Raw genomic sequence first — 22,002 nt, 5'->3', positions numbered from 1 at the left:
AAATAAGCTGAGAATTGAGATAGTAGGGAAAATAATGGAACAGGTTTACATCTTCAAGTATCTGGGATGGGTGGATGAGGAGAAAGGAAGTCTAAATGAGGAGGTCCTAGCTTGAACCATGGGGGCTGCAGGCACATAGTTTCAGGAGTAGTGTGTGAAGTAAGGTGTACAATGCAGTGCTATGACCAGTACTACTCCATGGTACAGTAACGTGCAATAGAGGCAGAGCAGTTAAAGAATTTAGAGGTGATGGAGATGAAGTGCCTGAGACAGGTGGTAGGGTGCACACTATTAGACAGATGAAAAAAATGAAGACATAAGAGCAGAAGCCAAAGTAGCTTCAGTTGCAGAGGTCAGAGAGAGAGAACAGATTATACTGGTTTGGTCATGTGCAGAAAAGCAGAAGACAATCTGGTAAAGAAGGTTTGGGACAGACAGGAAGAAGGCAAGAGGAAATGAGGGCATCCTGCAAAGAGATCTATGGATTGTGTGATTGAAGACCAGCGACAGTCAGGAATGACTGCCAAAGAAGGTAGGATAGAGGCATCGAATGGCGACATTTGACACAACACCGACACCTGACTTCATGTAGAGAATGATAAAAAAGGGGTTGATGATGATATATTTGTATTTCTTGTAGTCAGTGTCATAATTATTACTTTAATTTTATGGTTAAATTTCGAGTATGTATAGTCTTGTTACAAGTATGTATATACTTCTAAATATGTAAACGTACATCTTTGCTTATACAGCGCAGAACTACAGCAAAACAGCAAGAGGCAGATGATAGCTTCAGTTATGCGAGAGAAATACGTGAGAGAGAAGAGCGTTTGAAAGCTCTGGAGGAGGAACTTGAAAGAAGAGCACGGTATTGCATGTTTGTTAAATGTGTGAAGTACAGTTTACCAAACAGGGTAGTTTTGACGTGATGGTCATTACAGCAACACAACAGTGAATTGATGGTTTCACGCGATGGTCATTACTGCACCACAACGGTGAGCTGATGTTTGATGTGATGGTCATTACAGCAGCACAATGGTGAGCTGATGTGGAGAATCATGATTTGCATCACAATGTTAGCTGGAGGTTCTTCATACTGCATGTATCACACCTTTTGTGTATATAGCTCATGCAAGGTCTGTCTGCTGAAACTGGAATTCTGTGCATGTGTCATGTTACTGAAACTGGAATGGTGTCCATGTGTCACATTGCTAAACTGGAATGATGTGCACGTGTCATATTACTGAAACTGGAATAGTGTGAATGTGTCATGTTACTGAAACTGGAATGCTGTGCACATGTCATGTTACTGAAACTGTAATGGTGTGCATGTGTCACGTTACTGAAACTGGAATGGTGTGCATGTGTCACGTTACTGAAACTGGAATGATGTGCACATGTCATGTTACTGAAGCTGTATTGGTGTGAATGTGTCATGTTACTGAAGCTGTATTGGTGTGAATGTGTCATGTTATTGAAATTGGAATGATGTGCACATGTCATGTTACTGAAAGTGGAATAGTGTGAATGTGTCATGTTACTGAAACTGGAATAGTGTGAATGTGTCACGTTACTGAAACTGGAATGGTGTGAATGTGTCACGTTACTGAAACTGGAATGGTGTGCATGTGTCACGTTACTGAAACTGGAATGATGTGCACATGTCATGTTGCTGAAAAACTGGAATGGTGTGAATGTGTCACGTTACTGAAACAGGAATCATGTGCACATGTTACATTACTGAAACAGGAATGGTGTGAACGTGTCATGTTATTGAAACTGGAATGATGTGCACATGTCATGTTACTGAAACTGGATTGGTGTGAATGTGTCACGTTACTGATCACGTTAGTGAAACTAGAATGGTGTTCATGTGCCATGTTATACTGTGTACCTAAATTATGTGGAGGATTGTTCATATGACATGCAATGCTGTTAGCAAAAATGTAAAATAATTCATACTTGGTTCGGTCGTTACTAATAAGATTATGCGGTGCATTGTTAAGGATATGTGGCCTGTATGTTGCTACCTGTAGCAGCCAGTGAAGTTATTTTGAACTCTTGGGAGCCAGTCACATTCGTACTGCACTTTGGATAAAGTCTGCATCTTGAGTCAGACATTTTACACATTAGCTAGTTGTATTCCATCACTGTTCATTTCCTCAGTGCCATCTTTAGTTTTGTATTAGACCCTGTTTTTAATTCACAGTTATAGATTGCATTTTTTTTTGTTTGTTTTTTTTTGGGGGGGGGGGGTCCTTCATGACTGCTGGCCAGCTGGCCAGTCACTGTGACTCTGCACATTCATCTCCTGCTAGATGAGAGCCAAAAATTAAAAAGTTTGCACAGACAAACCAATTAGTAAAAACTACAAGAAAAGCCTAACCAAGCTAGAGTTTTCAGTGTGTGATCCCTTAAACCTCCTGTGACAAGGAACCATGGGATATATGCAGATGACTTCTTAAGGGCATCAAGTGTTTCAGCTGTATGGCGTCTGAAAGTACATGAGTTTTTCCTTTTTAAGTCTTTATGGACAGATTCAGGCCAACAAAGCCACATTTTTCTTGTAGTTTGTACTAATTGGATTGTCTGTATGGCTTTTTTTACTTTTTGGTTTAGTTGTTAGTTGGGATATTTTGCAGACACCTTAATGGTTATGGACATCAGCTGGGTTTAAAGACCCTGTTTCCAGAGTATAGCAAAATAGTCCACTTACGTATCCACAGCTAGTGGCATTTGGCTTTGTTGCCCGGAATTTGTCCATAAAAGACTTAAAAAGTAAAAAGTGATGGGACATTCAGAAGCCATATAGCTGAAACACTTGATGCTCTTAAGGGATCATTTGCATATATCCCATGGGCCTGTGTATCACACAGTGAAAACTCTGGCTTGGCTAGGTTTTTCTTGTAGTTTTTGCTAGATGAGAGCCCGTCACAATGTAGTCATCATCCAGACAGCTCTCAGGAGATTTTCTAATACATTCACTGCCATTCCTTTACAGATGCCTGCAAGACCCAAGAGGTGAGCAAACAGTGGGTGCTCTGAAAAGGTGCACTTATTGAATTGTGTATAGGTGTGAGCAGAAATATCTTGTCTGATATAAAAACGTGGTCCTTGTAGAATTATTCTTAATTTAAAATGATAGTCAGTGTAATTTTGGTTAGGGAAATGGGTCAGCTGAGAAAATCAGACAAAATATCTAGAAGAAGAAACTGATAAACCAAGTATTTAGACTTCCTGTTAGATTTGCTTTCTGTTGATAATCTGTTATAATGATTACCTACCACAACAGCACTGTATATTTATTTGTTTTTTCCTATAGTATTTTGACTTCCTGTTAGACTTGCTTTCTGTTGATAATCTGTTATAATGATTACCTACCACAACAGCATTGTATATTTATTTGTTTTTTTTCCTATTGTGGACACTGGTAAAAGTTGTGATACTATGTGTATCTGACCATCCTCCCTGTATCATCAAAACATATATCACCATATGAAATGCCACTTACTGCAAATAAAAAAAAAATAAAAAACTTCATGCAGTGCAGGCACAGAACACATCCATATATGCACATATTTCCAGTATAATGCTTAAACACTCCCAAACCTTAATATATACACATAAACCAAAGTAAAACTATAGAAAAGTACATAAACGTCTTCAGCCTTACCAGAAAGCATCTTATGTAGGTAGTAGGCTATTGGCCCTAGGGCCTATATAAGCCTAGCCAAAATGGTACCCTGGCTTTCGCCACCCAAGAAAATTATTTTCCTGTGCCCCTGTCAAGCAGAGACACAGAGGTGATCCCTGGGGTGTATTTCTTATTCCCCATCCAGTCATCAAGATTTTTCTTGGAGTGCTAATGAGGAGCTCTGTTTGATATAGATAGGTAGTTTGTTCCAGAATATGGGAAGTCTCTGGGACAGGAATTTATCCCTCCAACATGTTCTGTTTATTGTGGTGACCAGGTTTAGGTACCTAGAGTGTGTAGGGATTGGGATTTCTTTAAGTGAAGCATGTCCAACAGCTCTTGGTTTGACATAGCTTTGTATGTTAGGCAGAGATCATCTCTGAGTAGGTGATATGCGATGGAGTAACGCTGGAGTTTTGAGAGAGTCTGCATAGGGCATCTGTTTGAGGCCGGTAATCCTCTTTGTGAGGTATTTGCGGCCTTTCCAGTTGTTGTAGATGTCTTGTGAGGTACATACCAAAAGGGGTGTTGTACTCTATAATGGGTCTAATGAGTGACGAGTAGTGGGGAGAAATTACCTCTTTTCCTGGATGAGAAACCTTTTGTGATGAGGTGTGCCACGTAGAAGGATTTGCTGACTACTGTGGTGATGTGATTATCAGAAGAGAGACTACTGTCCACCTGTGTCCAAAGGTCTCTTTTCACACTTTTGGTGTTAAGTAGACTACCACCTATGTGGTAGCTCATGGGTACAGAGTTTTTACCAAAAGAGATGACAATGCACATTTTGGCATTGAGCTTGAGGCCATGGCTTTGACACTAGGCATTTGTCTCAGTGAGGTAGGATGTCCACATCATTAGGAGTTTCAATTATGGCTCCTAGTTTGCAGTCATCTGAGAACTTCGTTAGCCAACGACCTTCTGTGTTAACCTGTACTTCAGAGAAGTCGATACCAAACAGGAGAGGACCGAGGACTGAACCCTGTGGTACTCCCCTTGTCTGAAGTCGGATTTAGAGTCTGCTACTTTCACAGTGTGGGTTCTTTCAAGTTAGCCAGTTGGCAACCCATCTTGTGACATAGGGATTTATAGCTAGTTTAGAGTTTATCTATAATTCCAGAGTGAGGGATGGTGTTGAAAGCTTTGGCGAGATCTAGATAGGTTGTGTGAACCACCTTACCCTCATCTATAGCTTTGGCGACTGCTTCAAAGAAGTCTGTCAGGTTTAGGAGACGTGATCTGCCTTTTACAAACCCGAACTGGGTGGGGTCCAGAGTTTGGAGATTACCAATGTCTTTGTTTATAAGTTCCATGATGATACGTTCCATGGCCTTGCAGACCAGGCTCGTCAGGCTAAAGGGGCGGTAGTTCCTGGGGTCCGTTGTGGATCCCCCTTTGTGGAGTGGGATAACCATCGCTGTGCGCCATTCAGTGGGCACAAGTCCTGAGGTGAGACTATGACTGAACATGGTACTTGGGTGGGATGCCAGTTCGTTCTGTAGTTCATGTAGAACGCAGCCTGGGATGTCGTCAGGTCCCATGGATGCTGTGTTCTTGGCTTTGGAGGGTGTGGTTTTTACCTGTGCAGCTGTGATTACAGGAAATTTGCATTCTTCCGGTATAGAGATTGGCCCTTTAGGGGGTGAGAGGGGGTAAAGTTAGCGTTGAGCCTACCTGCCAGGATGTTGGCAATATCAGTTCTGTATATTTAGTGCCATTGTGCTGTAACTCGGAGCAGATCTGAGTGTTGCCATTGAGATTCTTGACATAGCTATAGAATGCTTTGTGGTTGTCTTTAGAAACAGTGACAATTTTGCTCTCATTACCTGTAAATTGAACCAGAAGTTACACACTACATGAAAGCAAAGTAAATTTATAACTTAAAAACTTTGTTACAAAATTCCAGCTTATTTCCTACCCCAACTGCAGTATTAAATGATTACTACACACCTACAGCTGTGACTAAACTCCATTTGCATGGTATTAAAAAAGAACCTACACATACTGCAGACACAAATGCATATAATGCTCAAAACAGCACTGCCCAGTCTAACCTCTAGAAATGATATGCAACATTAAAGTAAAAGTAAATGTGTGTGTGTGTGTGTGTGTGTGTGTGTGTGTGTGTGTATATATATATATATATATATATATATATATATATATATATATATATATACATACACACACACACCTAATATACACACACACAAATGTGTGTGTGTGTGTGTGTGTATATATATATATATATATATATATATATATATATATATATATATATATATATACTTAAAATAGTCAACGCTCATATTGACAAAAAAAAATATCTGGGGGAAAAATGTCAGCTTCTTATTGCACATGCTTCAGGGCATATACTCAAGAGTGTGCAGCAATTAAACAATGTTTTTTGCAGAGAGGTGGCCTCCTGCACCTCCATACTGACTGCTTATTATACTTTCTAATTTTGAGATCACACAACACCAAGGAAGGATGTCCATCCCCTGTAATATAGTGATCTCACACATTTGTCGACCAAAGTCTGTTATCAAAATTCGACTACATTAAGGCCTTCCATTGTTGTTTATATAGATATATAGTTATATATGAGTTTATATTGAATAATTGCCCTTGGGTTTGATCAAAACACAAAACATGAACCAACTCATCGACAATTGCTAATAATTGCCACTAAAGTCATTTTTCATTATGGATAAGGAGAACGTCTCTGGGCTCTGAAACTGAAAAAAGTGCAATCAGAAAATTTTGTCCGAGGATCTGATTAACCTTTGCGTGGGATGCCTGGGGTTGAAACATCTAGAAGCTGACTGCAGAATTTGTAAGAAATTTAGTCAGAGCACTCTGTTGCACAGATGTAATAAACTTATTCTGAAAGGTTTACTGAACTGAGGTTATACTAATGCAGATTCTCATAAAGGAAGGAGAAACATAACCCAACTCCTTTCTCACCTGCAGCACTTGTACGTTTCACCACCTGTTATCACCTGATGCTTCTCACTCCCATTTACTACGAAAATGAATTCACATTTGTTTTTCTACTTTGTTAATAATAATTACATTGTGTTTAAATTTTCTGTGGGATTATCTGCCTTCAGTGATTACTCTATCTTGGAAAATTAGTGTTATTTTTTATTCTTTTGTAAATTTCTTCACTAAGGCTTTGCATGCATACGGCTTATTGTGATCAGTGTACTACCCTGATAAACAAACGAAATAAACATATGGAGGACAGAGAACCTTTAGTCCTTGTCCCTGGCCAAAACACCCAGTCTAGAGGATCCCATTCCACTCAACCAGGGCTTTCTTGTGCATCTTCTCTGCCACCTACAGCACTTTCTGGACCCAAACGTTTGGACTCCTCAGACCTGGCTCTGAGAAGAAAACTAGACAGCTTTTCCTTGGAGCATGAGTTCTCTAAGCTTTTACATTTCAGACCAGCTTCAGCAACGTCTGTTAGGTTTTTTACATTGGTGCAGATCCCCTTTGTTGTGCTTGATTGGAAGAATATGATGCTGATCTTTTTTAAGGACTATCTGAAGTTGGATGTCATCTCAATCCCCCCGTTCCCAGGGCAGCTGGAAGTGAACCCACACCGTCCACATGGAAGGTTCCCATCCTGGGCCAGGTCTTGGTAATATGAGGAACAGTACTAAATCAGAACTGTGCTTTTTTCTTTGGAGTAGCAGTGACTTTATGTGCAATATCACCCCCCCCCCGGCACTAATCGTATCTGAACCAATCCCTTTGGCATGGGTACCTACCACACCTGATGCTGTATGTCCTGGCATGCCTTTGCTACTGAGATTGACTCAGATCCCCTGTGCTGAGTACTGCTCTGGGTTGACAGATCAGCTCTGACCACTTTGTCAGATTAGACCTCAGTCTTGGCTGTCTAGATACCAGTGACCTCAGCGCTGTCACTTAAGTTAAGGACAGTGGTGCCAGGAAGAACTTAAGATGCTCACCGTGCTTCACTGTTGCAAGTAATACCTTCTTGGGATTTCCTGCTGTTGAAACCTTAGTCAGGGCCTAATATTAAGGACTTTAATCCCCTCCTCCAGGCCCGGCAGACACCTTCCCCTCCAGTGTCAGGACATTAGGGTGTAAGTGTCGCTATCTAGCACCATATGCTCACTTATATCTTGCTGGTGGAGCCCAGTAATACCTTTGCTGTGGCATTGGTTGGTCCAAAGTCAGAATTTACATCAACAACGACAAGTACCTAATTGGGGAATTAATTATCTGAAGTAGTTTACTTCATTTGGTCTTCAACCTTTGGGTATTCCGATCCAGATCGGAACCGAGACTGCCGTATCACTAGCATCTGAGCCGAGCTCCAAGCTCCTCCCCTTACCAATAATGCTCCACTGTCTCCTTCCTTCCCTCAGATCTTGTTTGCAACTAAAAAGCTACGCATCATGGTCGCTGAGCTCCAGGCTTATCGTAGGGTAAGTGGCAATTTTTCTCTGCAGGTGTTAGTGCAGGATTCAATACACAACGTGTGGTAAGTGAAATAAAAGTTTAATCAGCACAAGCGCAAGATAAAAAAACTCTCAGTACTCCAAACTCACGCCTGTGCTCAGCAGCCTTCCAGGAGATAATACACACCCAAAATGGAAAATTCTTATATACTCTACCAAATTATTTCAATTATTTAATTAAAACACTATTACAAATTAATTAACTATTAAATACTTAAATAAGAAACTTCCAGTTGTAGTCTCTATTTAAACCAGTAGGTGTCATAGTACTATACTTTAAGATAAAAACAGTTTCTTTATACAGCAATATATTTTTTAAAAGAATTTCATTTTCTGCTGTTACATGCTCCAAAATGCAACCTTTTAATTCTGTATAATCCCCCCATGAAATTCATTTAAATGACAAGCCAGTGGACTTTCCAATTTATTATTTTTAATATCTCCAACGTGTTCCTGCAACCTCTTTCTAAAAGCTCTTTTAGTCTCACCTATATAAAACAGGTTGCAGGAACATCTAAGAGCATAAATTACTCTCATAGTATTACAAGAATATTTAGCCATAGATGTATATTTAACTCCATTTATGACATGAAAAGATTTGACTATGTGGGGTATATAGAACAGCCCGCACTGGCCCATGTACAACAAAGTTTTACATCAATAATACATCCTATTTTGGGTACTACAAAATTATTATGAACCAACATCTCTCTTACACTTCTGCTCCTCCTATAAGATATAAGAGGGGGTACCCCATAAGTTCTTTAATCTATGCATGCCATTTAAAAGAGAAGGCTAAAGGGCAGAACGCATAAAGTTAAAATCGCTGGAGCAATGTCAGACTCAAAGCCAGTCACAAGTGGTGTCCCACAGGGATCTGTCCTGGGACCCCTCTTGTTCGGCATTTATTTCTCAGATGTTAAAGCAAACATGGGAGGGTTGTGGCTGACAAAGTTCGCAGATGACTGCAAACTAGGCACCATAGTCGATACACCAGCGGACACATACATCCTACAAAAAGGCCTCACAGAAACGGACAACTGGTGCTGGAGTCACGGCCTTAAACTAAATGCCAAAAAATGTATAGTCATCCCCTTTGGGAAAAACAAAGTACCCACAAATTATCACATAGACAGCAACCCACTGAGTACGGAAAAAGTAATCAGAGACCTAGGGACCCAAGTCGACAGCGACCTCTCATTTGACACCCACGTTGCCAAAGTGGTTAGAAAAACATTCTACCTTGCACACCTCATCATGAAGGGATTCACATCCAAATCCAAGTATGTCATTGTACCCCTATACTCCTCCCTCATCAGACCCATGATTGAGTACAATGCCCCATTTGGTATGTACCTCACCCGGCATTTGCAACAGCTGGAGAGACCACAAAAGTACCTCACCAAGAGGATCAAGGGTCTCCAACATATGCCTTATTCTGCCAGACTAAAGAAACTTCAGCTCTATTCAGTAGCATACCACCTGCTCAGAGGTGATCTCTGCCTGATGTACAAGGCCATGTCCAATCAGGATCTGATGGACATGCTCCACCTCAAAAAAATCCAAATCCATCAGGACCACGAGAGCTAAAGACTTAAACCTCGGCACAAGTATGAATAGGACATGCTGGAGGGATAGATTCATAACCCAGAGGCTTCCCATGCTTTGGAACAAGATCCCAGTTCGTATTAGGCAGAGCTCCTCACTGACTCTCTTCAAGAGAAATCTTGATGAGTGGATGGGAGATCGTAAGTTTACCCCAGGGGTCACATCTGTGTCACTGCTAGACAGGGGCACAATAAACTAATTCTATTATATAAGGGGACCTTCATTGTGTCACTACTAGACAGAGGCACAGTATTCTAAATTTATTCTGTACATTTTTTGTACCATTTCATGGGGTGGCAAAAGCCACATCACTATGGCTAGGCTTACAAGTGCCCCAGGGCAGATAGCCTAGTACTATACTATGAAACTATGAAACATGGAAGAGCTCTCTGATCACGTAGCCCAGGCCGGTATGACCCTGAGTAGCATCTTGCCCTCACCAAGAATGATACTACGGTATAAAGAAAAAATTATCAATTTCAACAATTGGCTAAGTTTCTGGTGTTATTCAAAGGGGATCCAGTGTCTGTCCGCTTGGGATGACATGCTCGACAAGCCATTCTGCTTCGCTAGAGATGGCTTGCACCTGTCACCCTTAGGCTTTCGAATACTTGCCAAGGCTCTTGCCACCCCATAGTGCCTTTTTTAGGCAAGGCTCAAAAGACAAACCCACCACCGTAAATAGCACGAGTAACAAAAAACTGAGGGTAATGCTACTCAATGCCAGAAGTCTAAACCTCAAAATGCATGCACTCGAGGCACTTCTCAGTATGGAGAAAATCGATATATGTGCAGTAACAGAAACCTGGTTTAAGGGTCCAGAGAGCACCCCAGCACTACCAGGTACAACTCATTCCATACATTTCGGCCACAGAACCCAAACCAAAATACAAAAGGCGGGGGCGTATCCATATTCATCAAGGATACCCACACCTCCAGGTTAGTGGCACAGCACGATGCTTCAGAGATCATCCACGTGCAACTAACAATGGGCAAAACTGCAATTCAAATTGTAGCTTGCTGTAGATCACCCACCATGTCCTAGGACCCCCATTCTGCATTTCGGGGAAACATAAATGTCCTACCAAGCACCCTAATATTGGGTGATTTCAATTACCCAAACATTAACTGGGAGAAATACTCAAGTACTAACTCCCTTGCCCAACTTTTCTAGAATTTATAACGCCCTGGTTCAACTGGTCAGCACTCCCACCAGAGGTGACAACATATTGGACCTGGTCATCACCAACATGGGCGACCAGTGTACCACACCAGAGGTCACCCCCTTGCTGGTTAGATCTGACCATAAACAAATTACTTTGGATATCCATATTCCGCCCCCACCCCCAGACAAGAAAGCCACCATGAAAAACTTTTCAAAAGCAAACTTCACGTTACTTAAGACCGAGGTGGAAAGTTTCAAAGCCCCCATGCTGAAGGATAACACTGTCCAAGCTGCAAAATCTTTTACTAATGCATTCTACGGGCAGCTACAAGAATGCATGGATTGTGCCATCTCAAGCAAAACCAAGACTCACTCCTCCAAGAAAAGGAAACCAGTCTGGTGGACTCCTGCCATAAACAAGCTATACAATAGAAGGAGGAAACTAGTACAGAAAAGAGTAAAATCCCAAGAAGGGAAGAGATCCCTGATCAGTATCAGCAAGAAACTATGTTCCCTCATAAAATCATCCAAGGCTAGCTTCGAAAGAAAAATTGCCAAGGACTCCAAAGATAACCACAAGACTTTCTTTAGCTATGTCAAGTATCTAAGTGGCAATGCTCAGATCTGCTCATAGTTAGTGCAGAATGGCACAAAATACACTGAACCGACCGATATTGCCAACATCCTGGCAGACAGGTTCAGCGCAAAATTCACCCCCCTGTCACCCCCAAAAGGGCCCATAACCATACCAGAAGAATGTAGAGTCCCTGAAATCACAGACACTCAGGTTAAAACAGTCCTCTCCAAAGCCAAAAACACAGCATCAGTGGGACCGGACGGTGTCCCAGGCTGCATCGTACATGAGCTCAAAGACAAACTAACCCCTCACCTAAACACACTGTTCAAACTCAGCCTCTCCACAGGCTACATACCCATAGAGTGGCGCACAGCAACGGTTATTCCGCTCCACAAAGGTAGAGCCACAACAGACCCTGGGAACTATCTCCCTATAAGCCTGACTAGTTTGGTCTGCAAGAGTATGGAGTGCATCATCATGGAACTCATTAACAGAGACATTGGGAGCCTCCAAACACTGGCACATCATGCCACCTAAACCTGGTGGACTTCTTTGAGACAGTTACCAAGGCTATAGACGAGGGAAAGGTGGTACAAATGGCCTACCTAGACCTTGCTAAGGCTTTCGATGCCATTCCCCATTCTGGTATTATAGACAAGCTCACCAGCCTGAACATAAACCCCTACGTCACAAGATGGGTTGCCAACTGGCTCACGGACAGAACCCACATGGTGAGAGTTGCGGGAGCTAGGTCCGACTATAAACCGGTTACAAGTGGCGTTCCCAGGGCTCAGTCCTAGGACCTCTCCTGTTCGGCATATACTTCTCAGAGGTACAGGCAAGCACAGGAGGACTATGACTGACCAAGTTTGCAGACAGCTGCAAACTAGGGGCTATAAATTGACTTTCCAGCTGACACAGACATCCTCCAAAAGGGTCTCACTGAGACGGATAATTGGTGTCAAAATCATGGCCTCAAGCTAAATGCCAAAAAGTGCATAGTCACCCCTTTAAAAAAAAACAGTACCCACAAACTACCACATAGGTGGTAGTCCCCTAAATACGGAAGACGTAATAAGGGATCTGGGGACCCAAGTAGATAATAATCTCACCTTTGATAATCACATTGCCAAAGTGGTTAGAAAATCCTTCTACGTGACCCACCTAATCACAAAAGGGTTCGCATCCAGATCAAAAGAGGTCATTGTGCCCTTCTACTCATCAGTCATCAGACCCATCTTAGAGTACAACACCCCATTTGGGATGTACCTTACAAGACACCTGCAACAGCTGGAAAGACCACAGAAGTACCTCACCAAGAGGATCAATGGCCTCAAACAGATGCCCTATGCAGCTCGACTGAAGAAACTCCAGTTGTTCTCGGTTGCATACCGCCTACTCAGAGGTGATCTCTGCCTGACATACAAGGCCATGTCCAACCCAGAATTGATGGACATGCTCCACCTAAAGAAAACCTTATCCCCTCGAGCCACACGCTCTAGGGATCTAAACCTCACCACAACAATAAATAGGACATGCTGGAGGGATAGATTCCTGTCCCAAAGGCTTCTCATGCTTTGGAACAAGATCCAAATCTACATTAGGTAGAGCTCCTCCTAACACTCCTCACAAGAAACCTTGACGATTGGCTGGGAAATACCCCGGGGATCACTTCAGTGGCTCTGCTTGACAGAGGCACAGGGAACTAATCTAAGGGGACGGCGAAAGCCAACACATTCTGGCTAGGCTTATAAATGCCTTCGGGCAGATAGCCTAGTACCCACCTATGGACATTCAAAAGGGGTGTTGTACTCTATAATGAGTGTCGAGTAGAGGGGAACAATGACCTCTTTTTTCCTGGATGAGAACCCTTTTTATGATGAGGTGTGCCACGTAGAAGGACTTCCTGACTACTGTGGCGATGTGACTATCAAAGGACAGACTACTGTCCACCTGGGTCCCAAGGTTTCTTATCACACATTCGGTGTTAAGTAGATTGCTGTCTATGTAGTAGTTCATGGGTACAGATGCCATTGGAACTTGATCCACTGGAAAGTGTGAATGAAGAAATTGACTATGACGATCCCTTATTGAATTTATCTGTGTATGATGTGTTTTTTGATACTGATGAATATGTAAATGAGGGAGCCACGGTTTATTTGGAGCAGGTTATAAAAAAAACTACCTGTTCCTAGATTTGCGAATGTTAGCAGTTTTTATCCTCCTAAAATGTCCCCTGCTATCACATTGTTTGAACAGATGCTACTTAAAAAAAATTTAATTGAAATACTTGAAGTTTTTGAAAACTAGTAAGTGTTTTAATTTAACAAAGTAGGAACGGCAAGTTTTAAAACTGAAAACTTGTGCAGAACTGACAAAGGGGGAAATTGGGTTGTTTTGCCTAGGGAATGTATAATGTCATGGTTAGGAATTTATTGGTAAATGAGGAAGAACGTGTTAAACTGCCTAATAATCCAATTAAGCACATTAATGTAGGAAGAACATGTTAAACTGCCTAATAATCCAATTAAGCACGTTAATGTAGGAAGAACATGTTAAACTGCCTAATAATCCAATTAAGCACGTTAATGTAGGAAGAACATGTTAAACTGTCTAATAATCCAATTAAGCACGTTAATGTAGGAAGAACATGTTAAACTGCCTAATAATCCAATTAAGCACATTAATGTAGGAAGAACATGTTAAACTGCCTAATAATCCAATTAAGCACATTAATGAAGCAAGAACATGTTAAACTGCCTAATAATCCAATTAAGCACGTTAATGAAGGAAGAACATGTTAAACTGCCTAATAATCCAATTAAGCACATTAATGTAGGAAGAACATGTTAAACTGCCTAATAATCCAATTAAGCACATTAATGTAGGAAGAACATGTTAAACTGAATGTAGGAAGAACATGTTAAACTGCCTAATAATCCAATTAAGCACGTTAATGTAGGAAGAACATGTTAAACTGCCTAATAATCCAATTAAGCACGTTAATGTAGGAAGAGCATGTTAAACTGTCTAATAATCCAATTAAGCACGTTAATGTAGGAAGAACATGTTAAACTGCCTAATAATCCAATTAAGCACGTTAATGTAGGAAGAACATGTTAAACTGCCTAATAATCCAATTGAGCACGTTAATGTAGGAAGAACATGTTAAACTGTCTAATAATCCAATTAAGCACATTAATGCATCATTTTTAGAATTGTTAGGGGGGGGAGACTTGTTTTTTTGAATGCTGCTGATATTAGGAGGTTATATGTTACCAAACCTGTGGACCCAATATTATATGCCATCCCCAACATGCATAAAAGTTTATCTGACCCACCTGTTAGACCTATAGTTTCAGGGATAAATTCATTTTTACAGAATGTAGGTATTTTTCTGGACTCTTTACTTAAAGAATACTTATGTATTCTTAATAACATAACAAAATAACACTAACGTTTTATACCTAGTAAACCCCTTTAGACTCACCACTGTATAAAAATCTAAAAAACTTGGTGGCTTCAATTTCAAAAAAAAAAAAAAAAATTCCTCAACTACACATAGCATTACACCTACCTACTACCTGACAACACCTCTCTCAACTCTAATAATCCCGTATAATAATCTGACAAAGCAATCTAGTAAAGTAAACGACTTAAATCAAAAATAAAAAAAAACACAGCAGCAGGTGTTCTCTTTCATTCTGCAGTACACCCAGCTAAAACTTTTTTTTTCTCATACTATCTCTCTCACTCTTCCTATTAGTATCTGTCTTATTTCTTCTCCTTTACAGTATTGTATTCTAGGGTAGGTACATTAAAATTTTAATATGTAATATTAGCATAATGAACTGTTGCTAAAATGTCTTCTCCTGAATCTATCTTGCATTGTGTGTGATTTCTAATTTTTTTACTTATAAACATTTGTAATATTATTATATTTTGTAATGTAATATTTATGGTGCTTTTCTTCTCGCTCAAATGTAGGGTGCCTGCATGTGTTGAAATAGCCGTAAGGTAAGCCAGTTAGTCCCTGAGGGGGGATGGAAACAAGATTATTTTGGGGCAGTTTTGGGTATGAATGCTTTATACACCAATATTGATATAAAGTGGGCTTTGTAGGCTATATGGAATGTTATGGGAGAAGGACCATGTACTTCTTTTGTAGTGAGACTTTTGGAATAATGTTATATGCATTGTTATTTTGTTTTTGAGGATGAGGTGTATTTACAAAAGAGAGGAACTGCTATGGGTGCACCATATGCTCCCTCATATGCAGTTTTATATATGGGGGGGTTTGAAAAGAAGTTCATCTATAGTACTGAATTATTCACAAAGCAAGTTATCTTATATAAGAGGTTTATTGATGATTTGTTTTTCATTTGTCGAGGACCTATGAGTGAGTTTTCAGTATTTATGGAACAAATAAATAATTCACATGGGTTAAAATTTTCTTTTGAATGTCATGAAAAGTGCCATAGAATTTCTTGATGTAGAATTCCACGTGGATGAGCATGGGAAAACCCAGTAGAAGCCCTGCCGTAAGCCCACTACTGTCAATTTTTTTGCATGTGGGTAGCATGCATCCACCAAACCTCATTAATTCCCTTCCAGTTGGTGAAATGAAATGCACCCTACGCAATACTTCTGAAGAAAAATTAAAAAAAAGATAAGATTAATGAAGTGGTAGATAGATTGGCTGTAAGAGGGTATGACAGGAAGCTATTGGATGAAGCAGTTAAGAGAGAGTGTGGAGGTGGCAAAATACAGTGGATATAAAAAGTGTACACACCCCTGTTACAATGCCAGGTTTTGTGATATAAAAAAATGAGACCACAATAAATCATTTCAAAACTTTTCCCACCTTTAATGTGACCTGTGAACTGTACAGTTCACTTGAAAAACAAACAAATCTGTTAGGGTAAACATATAAAAAAAAATAAAAAATGTACACTAAGCTGGTTGCATAAGTGTGCAAACTAATATTTTGTTGAAGCAGCTTTTTATTTAATTACAGCATTCAGTCTTCTTGAGTACATACCTGCCATCAATTAAAGGGACTCTGATTAATCCCAAATAATGTTCAGCTGTTCTAGTAGGATTTTCCTGACATATTTACTCAGTTGCCTGCTACAGCAAACGCCATGGTTCACAGGCAGCTTTACAAAGCATCAAAGAGATCTCATTGTTGAAAGGTATCAGTCAGGAGAAGGGTACAAAACTTTTCCACAGCATTGGATATACCATGGAACACAGTGAAGACAGTCATCAAAAAGTGGAAAAAATATGGGACAATAGTGATGTTGCAAAGAATTGGACGTACCTCCAAAACTGATGAAAAGACAAGATGAAAACTGGTCAGGGAGGCTGCCAAGAGACCTACAGCAACACTGAAGGAGCTGCAGGAATTTCTGGCAAGTACTGGTTGTGCACTAGCACTACATGTAACAACAATCTCCCGTATTCTCCATATGTCTGGACTATGGGGTAGGGTTGCAAGATGAAAGCCTTTTCTTACACAGGAAAACATCCAGGCCTGGCTATAATTTACAAAACAATATGTCAAGTCTCCCAAAAGCATGTGGGAAAATGTGTTATGGTCTGATGAGACCAAGCTTGGACTTTATGGCCACAATTCCAAAAGGTAAGTTTGGCACAAAAACAACACTTCACATCACCAAAAGAACACCATCTCTGCCGTGAAGCATGGTGGTGGCAGTATCAAGCTTTGCGGTTGCTTTTCTTCAGCTGTAACTGGGGCTTTAGTCAAGGTGGAGGGAATTATGAACAGTTCCACATACCAGCCTCTCTTTGGTCCAAAACCTTCAGGCATCTGCTAGAAAGCTGAAGATGAAGAAAAATTTCACCGTTCAACATGACAGTGACCCCAAGCATACATCCAAATCAACAAAAGAATGGCTTCACCAGAAGAAAATTAAAGTTTTGGAATGGCCCAGCCAGAGCCCAGACCTAAATCCAAAAGAAAATCTGTAGGGTGACCTGAAGAGGACTGTGATAGATGCTTACCCAAGAAGGCTGACTGTTGTAATTAAATCAAAAGGTGCTTCAACAAATAATTAGTTTAAGGGTGTGCACACTTACGCAACCAGCTTATTGTACTTTTTTAAAAGTTTTTATATTTTTTTGCCCTAAAAGATTTGGTTGTTTTCAATTGAATTGTACAGGCTATAGGTCACATTAAAGGTGGTAAAAGTTTTGAAATGATTTATTGGTCTCATTTTTATATCACAAATAGCTGCCATTTTGACAGGGGTGTGTACCCTTTTTATACCCCCTGGGGGTTGGAATGTAAGGAAGGATAATAAGAGTGGTGGTGGAGGCAGTTTTGTGATGCAGTGGGTAATCAGTGGGGCAATGAAGCAGATGGGAGAGATTGGTATTTTGTTACCAAATATTCCCCATTTTCTGATATTTTGAGAAAAGTGGTGATGGAGTTTTGGCATCACATGCAAACATGATGAACAATAAAGAGGCTTATTTCCTGGTTATATGAATTTTTCATATGGTAGATACTTGAATCTTAAGGAATTGTTGAATACGAGGCAGGTGGATGTAGGCAGTGATAAGGGAGTGCATTCCCTTGTAAGTTTATTTCTAACTTTGTTTTCCCTCCACTTCCTTCCTTCGATCCACTCTTTCTTACTCCTTCCCTCTCCTACATTCCTCCCTGTCTGCCTCATCTATATTACATCAGACTGCTCCCATAAAAACATTTACTTCAACTGGTCTGTCTTCTTGGACATCACCTCTTTACTTCCCTATATCTTCCATCCTACTTCTGTATATAACCTCCCTAAACCTATCAACAATCACACAGGTATTATTAATTTAATATGCCATTTGAACCTGTTTGTAAATTTTTGCTGACTGTAACTGATTTTTGTTAAATTTTATTGCACTGCAGAGCCTCTCTCCATCCAACTTTTGCATATATGCTGTCTATGCCTAAAAATCAGTAATGTTGCTATTAATCATTTCATTTGCTGTTGTAACCTTATAGTAATTTTTTGCTGATTGTACGTGAATTTCGTTACATTCTATTCTCTGAGGAGCTTTTCTCCCTGGGTCTCTGCTGAAAATGATCCAAAAACTCAGTCAGACTAACCCGGTTAAAAAATGTAAAATAAATAAGTAAATGTAAAAGGGTAAAGAATTTGTCAGGTAAATATATCAATGGAACAAAAATTTACTTCTAGAGGTCAGTTTAGTTACAATTATTGTGGGGTGGTGTATATTTTGGGTTGTGGCTGTAGAAAGGTTAAATGGTATGAAGAATGAGGTTAGAATTCTGGAACGCTTGGGGGACATTAGGAAAAATTATTTTAGTAGTTCTGTGGCTCAGCACTTTCACATGGTTCATGGTGGGCCAGATGAAACTTTGTTTGTGTTGGGTCAACCCTATAATGTGAGAGGGGGTGATTTTATTGCAAAGTTGCTTAGGTTTGAAAGTAGGATGATTAATAAATTTTGGTACACTTTCTCCAAGGGGGTCTTAACCTTGAGGTTAATTTGAATGTATAACCAGCTGACTTGTACTGTATTTAGTAACGAAGCTGTCATATTTAAATGTATAATTAGCGAATTTGTACTAATTTAGGCATGTAATTGGAATATTTAATTGTCAGCTAGAAAGTAAGACAGCTTTTGAATGGCATTTTAATATGTGACTGTTATAAAGTGGGGAAGGTGACTCTGTAACATGTTTATGATGGTGAAGAAATGTGCTTTTGAAATGTTTTGTAACCAATCAGTAGGGGCATTGTTGTATACAAGGAGTTAGAATGTGACTGTAATTTATCCTTGACGGCAAAATGCCGAGGTACCAGATGACTATAAAGGGAGCTAGCTTAATTTAACTTCTTTGTCTGTGTGGCTCAATTTTTTTTTTTTTTTTATATTCTGTACCTTTAGAGATTGAAAAACTGTTTTTCTGTAGGGAGCAAGCCACCCCTTGTACAACCTTTGCCCCATAATGTATACCAACTCCACGGGTGTACAAAATAGTCAAAACAGATACATACCCCAAAGGCGTGTACAGTGGTCTGTTACAGTGACCCTGGTGTTGCTTAGAAACCTCTATAAAAAGGGAAGGAAATCATCTGGCTGTGTTCAGCACGCAGCTTGTCCAGTGGGGACAGTCTTCTCCAGAACAGTGTTGTTCTACACACTGTGCAAGATATACGCTGTGGAACATAAATCTGCAGAGCAGCGACAATCTGCCTACAAAGCACTGTACAAACAGGGCACTGTTTAAGAGAAAGTAAACTTACCACAGTGACAAGCAGATGTTACATCAGTGTTGAACTGTATTTTTGCGCTTTCCTGTAGGCTTTCCATCCAAGCCACCATGGAATTATGCCACACAATCATGGATTGCTGAAGATATCGGTCACGTCCTTTTTTTGAAATGGCTCAGAATATTCAGAGTCTTGCACTAGCTTCATGGTATGGAAGGAGAAAGTTCTGACCAGGTTGTAGGTGACTCTAATTTGAATAGCTGCTTGAGCTGCTATATGAGTTGGCGATGGAGGTTGAGAGTGAATGGCCATTACCAGCTTACCCATTTTAGGGTGAGACCACTGTGGCTGTCCGTATGGGTGACACCTAGTTGGAGAATTAGACATTCACCTGTTGCAGCTAGAGTCTTGCAAGCCAACTGTGCTTGTGCACAGGTTGCAAAGTAAGCCAAGGGGAATTCAGCATGTGAAGATGCACCTCCCTTCAGGGCAGCTATAGGGGAGTTTGGAAGAGGCTATGGAAGGGAGTGGGGGTAGGCTGCCATGCTGCACCAGTAAGCTGCCATGCTGCATACCACGTGACTCCCAGCGCACACAGGTGAGCTCACTAGGGATCGCTGAGCCTGACTCCCAGCACACACAGGTGAGCTCACTGGGGATCGCTGAGCCTGACTCCCAGCGCACACAGGTGAGCTCACTGGGGATCGCTGAGCCTGACTCCCAGCACACACAGGTGAGCTCACTGGGGATCGCTGAGCCTGACTCCCAGCACACACAGGTGAGCTCACTGGGGATCGCTGAGCCTGACTCCCAGCACACACAGGTGAGCTCACTGGGGATCGCTCAGCCTGACTCCCAGCGCACACAGGTGAGCTCACTGGGGATCGCTGAGCCTGACTCCCAGCACACACAGGTGAGCTCACTGGGGATCGCTGAGCCTGACTCCCAGCGCACACAGGTGAGCCCACTGGGGATCACTGAGCCTGACTCCCAGCGCACACAGGTGAGCCCACTGGGGATCACTGAGCCTGACTCCCAGCGCACACAGGTGAGCTCACTGGGGATCGCTGAGTAGGAACAGATGTGCTGTAGTACTTGCCCTGTGCTGGATCCCTGGTGCCTGCTGTTGAATGAGTGGAACAGTTGGGTGCACGTCAAGGAGCTATAAGATTTGGTCCTTTGGAGGCAGTTTAAAAAACATTCATAGTCATCATGGAAGAGTCTGACTATTGTGGTCAACAATGCTTGTGGATTGACTTCATGCTTTACCATTTCTTAGTTAAAGCCATCTGCAAATGTGTCACATATACTAGTTGTACTACTGAGAATCGAGCTGTAATTCTAGGTCATATTTATTACATGTACTCATTGTGCTCCTGAGTATCGAGCTGTAATTCTAAGTCATATTTATTACATATACTCATTGTGCTCCTGAGTACCAAGCTGTAATTCTAAGTCAAATTTATTACATATACTCGTTGTGCTACAGAGTACCGAGCTGTAATTCTAAGTCGTATTTATTACATATACTCGTTGTGCTCCTCGGTATCGAGCTATAATTCTAAGTCATATTTATTACATATACCCGTTGTGCTCCAGAGTACCTAGCTGTAATTCTAAGTCATATTTATTACATATACTCGTTGTGCTCCTGAGTATCGAGCTGTAATTCTAAGTCATATTTATTACATATACTCGTTGTGCTCCAGAGTACCGAGCTGTAATTCTAAGTCATATTTATTACATATAGTCGTCGTGCTCCTCAGTATCGAGCTGTAATTCTAAGTCATATTTATTACATATACTCGTTGTGCTCCAGAGTACCGAGCTGTAATTCTAAGTCGTATTTATTAAATATACTTGTTGTGCTCCAGAGTACCCAGCTGTAATTCTAAGTCATATTTATTACATATACTCGTTGTGCTCCTCAGTATCGAGCTGTAATTCTAAGTCATATTTATTACATATACCCGTTGTGCTCCAGAGTACCGAGCTGTAATTCTAAGTGAAATGCATTTTAATTTGGGTGATGCTGTGCAGTAACTGTTCTTGAGGACTCTGCACTTTCCTGCATAAAAGATACAATAGAAAAAAGTGTTTCCATTACAGATGTTTGCGTCATGCTCACATGGTCATTATTTCACACCTTTAACGAGCAGTATTGGACCATGATTGCAACAATCAGGTCTGCTTTGGCATGT

General features: G+C 40.8%; 1 protein-coding gene across 1 annotated transcript in view; it reads left to right on the top strand.

The window, feature by feature from the left end:
* Nucleotides 1-22,002, top strand: part of TUBGCP6 (tubulin gamma complex associated protein 6) — a 1,304,734-nt gene that overhangs the window by 464,374 nt on the left and 818,358 nt on the right. The window contains exon 13 of the mRNA XM_044088793.1: nucleotides 753-868. Coding sequence (XP_043944728.1) covers nucleotides 753-868 — 116 coding nt within the window. The remainder of the gene's footprint in view (nucleotides 1-752; nucleotides 869-22,002) is intronic.

This window comes from Protopterus annectens, chromosome 11.part0, assembly GCF_019279795.1.
Source record: "Protopterus annectens isolate FY-2018-M chromosome 11.part0, PAN1.0, whole genome shotgun sequence".
Classification (NCBI taxonomy): Eukaryota; Metazoa; Chordata; order Ceratodontiformes; family Protopteridae; genus Protopterus; species Protopterus annectens.
Note: the sequence above shows the minus strand (reverse complement) of the source record. Positions and strands in the feature narration are given on the sequence as shown.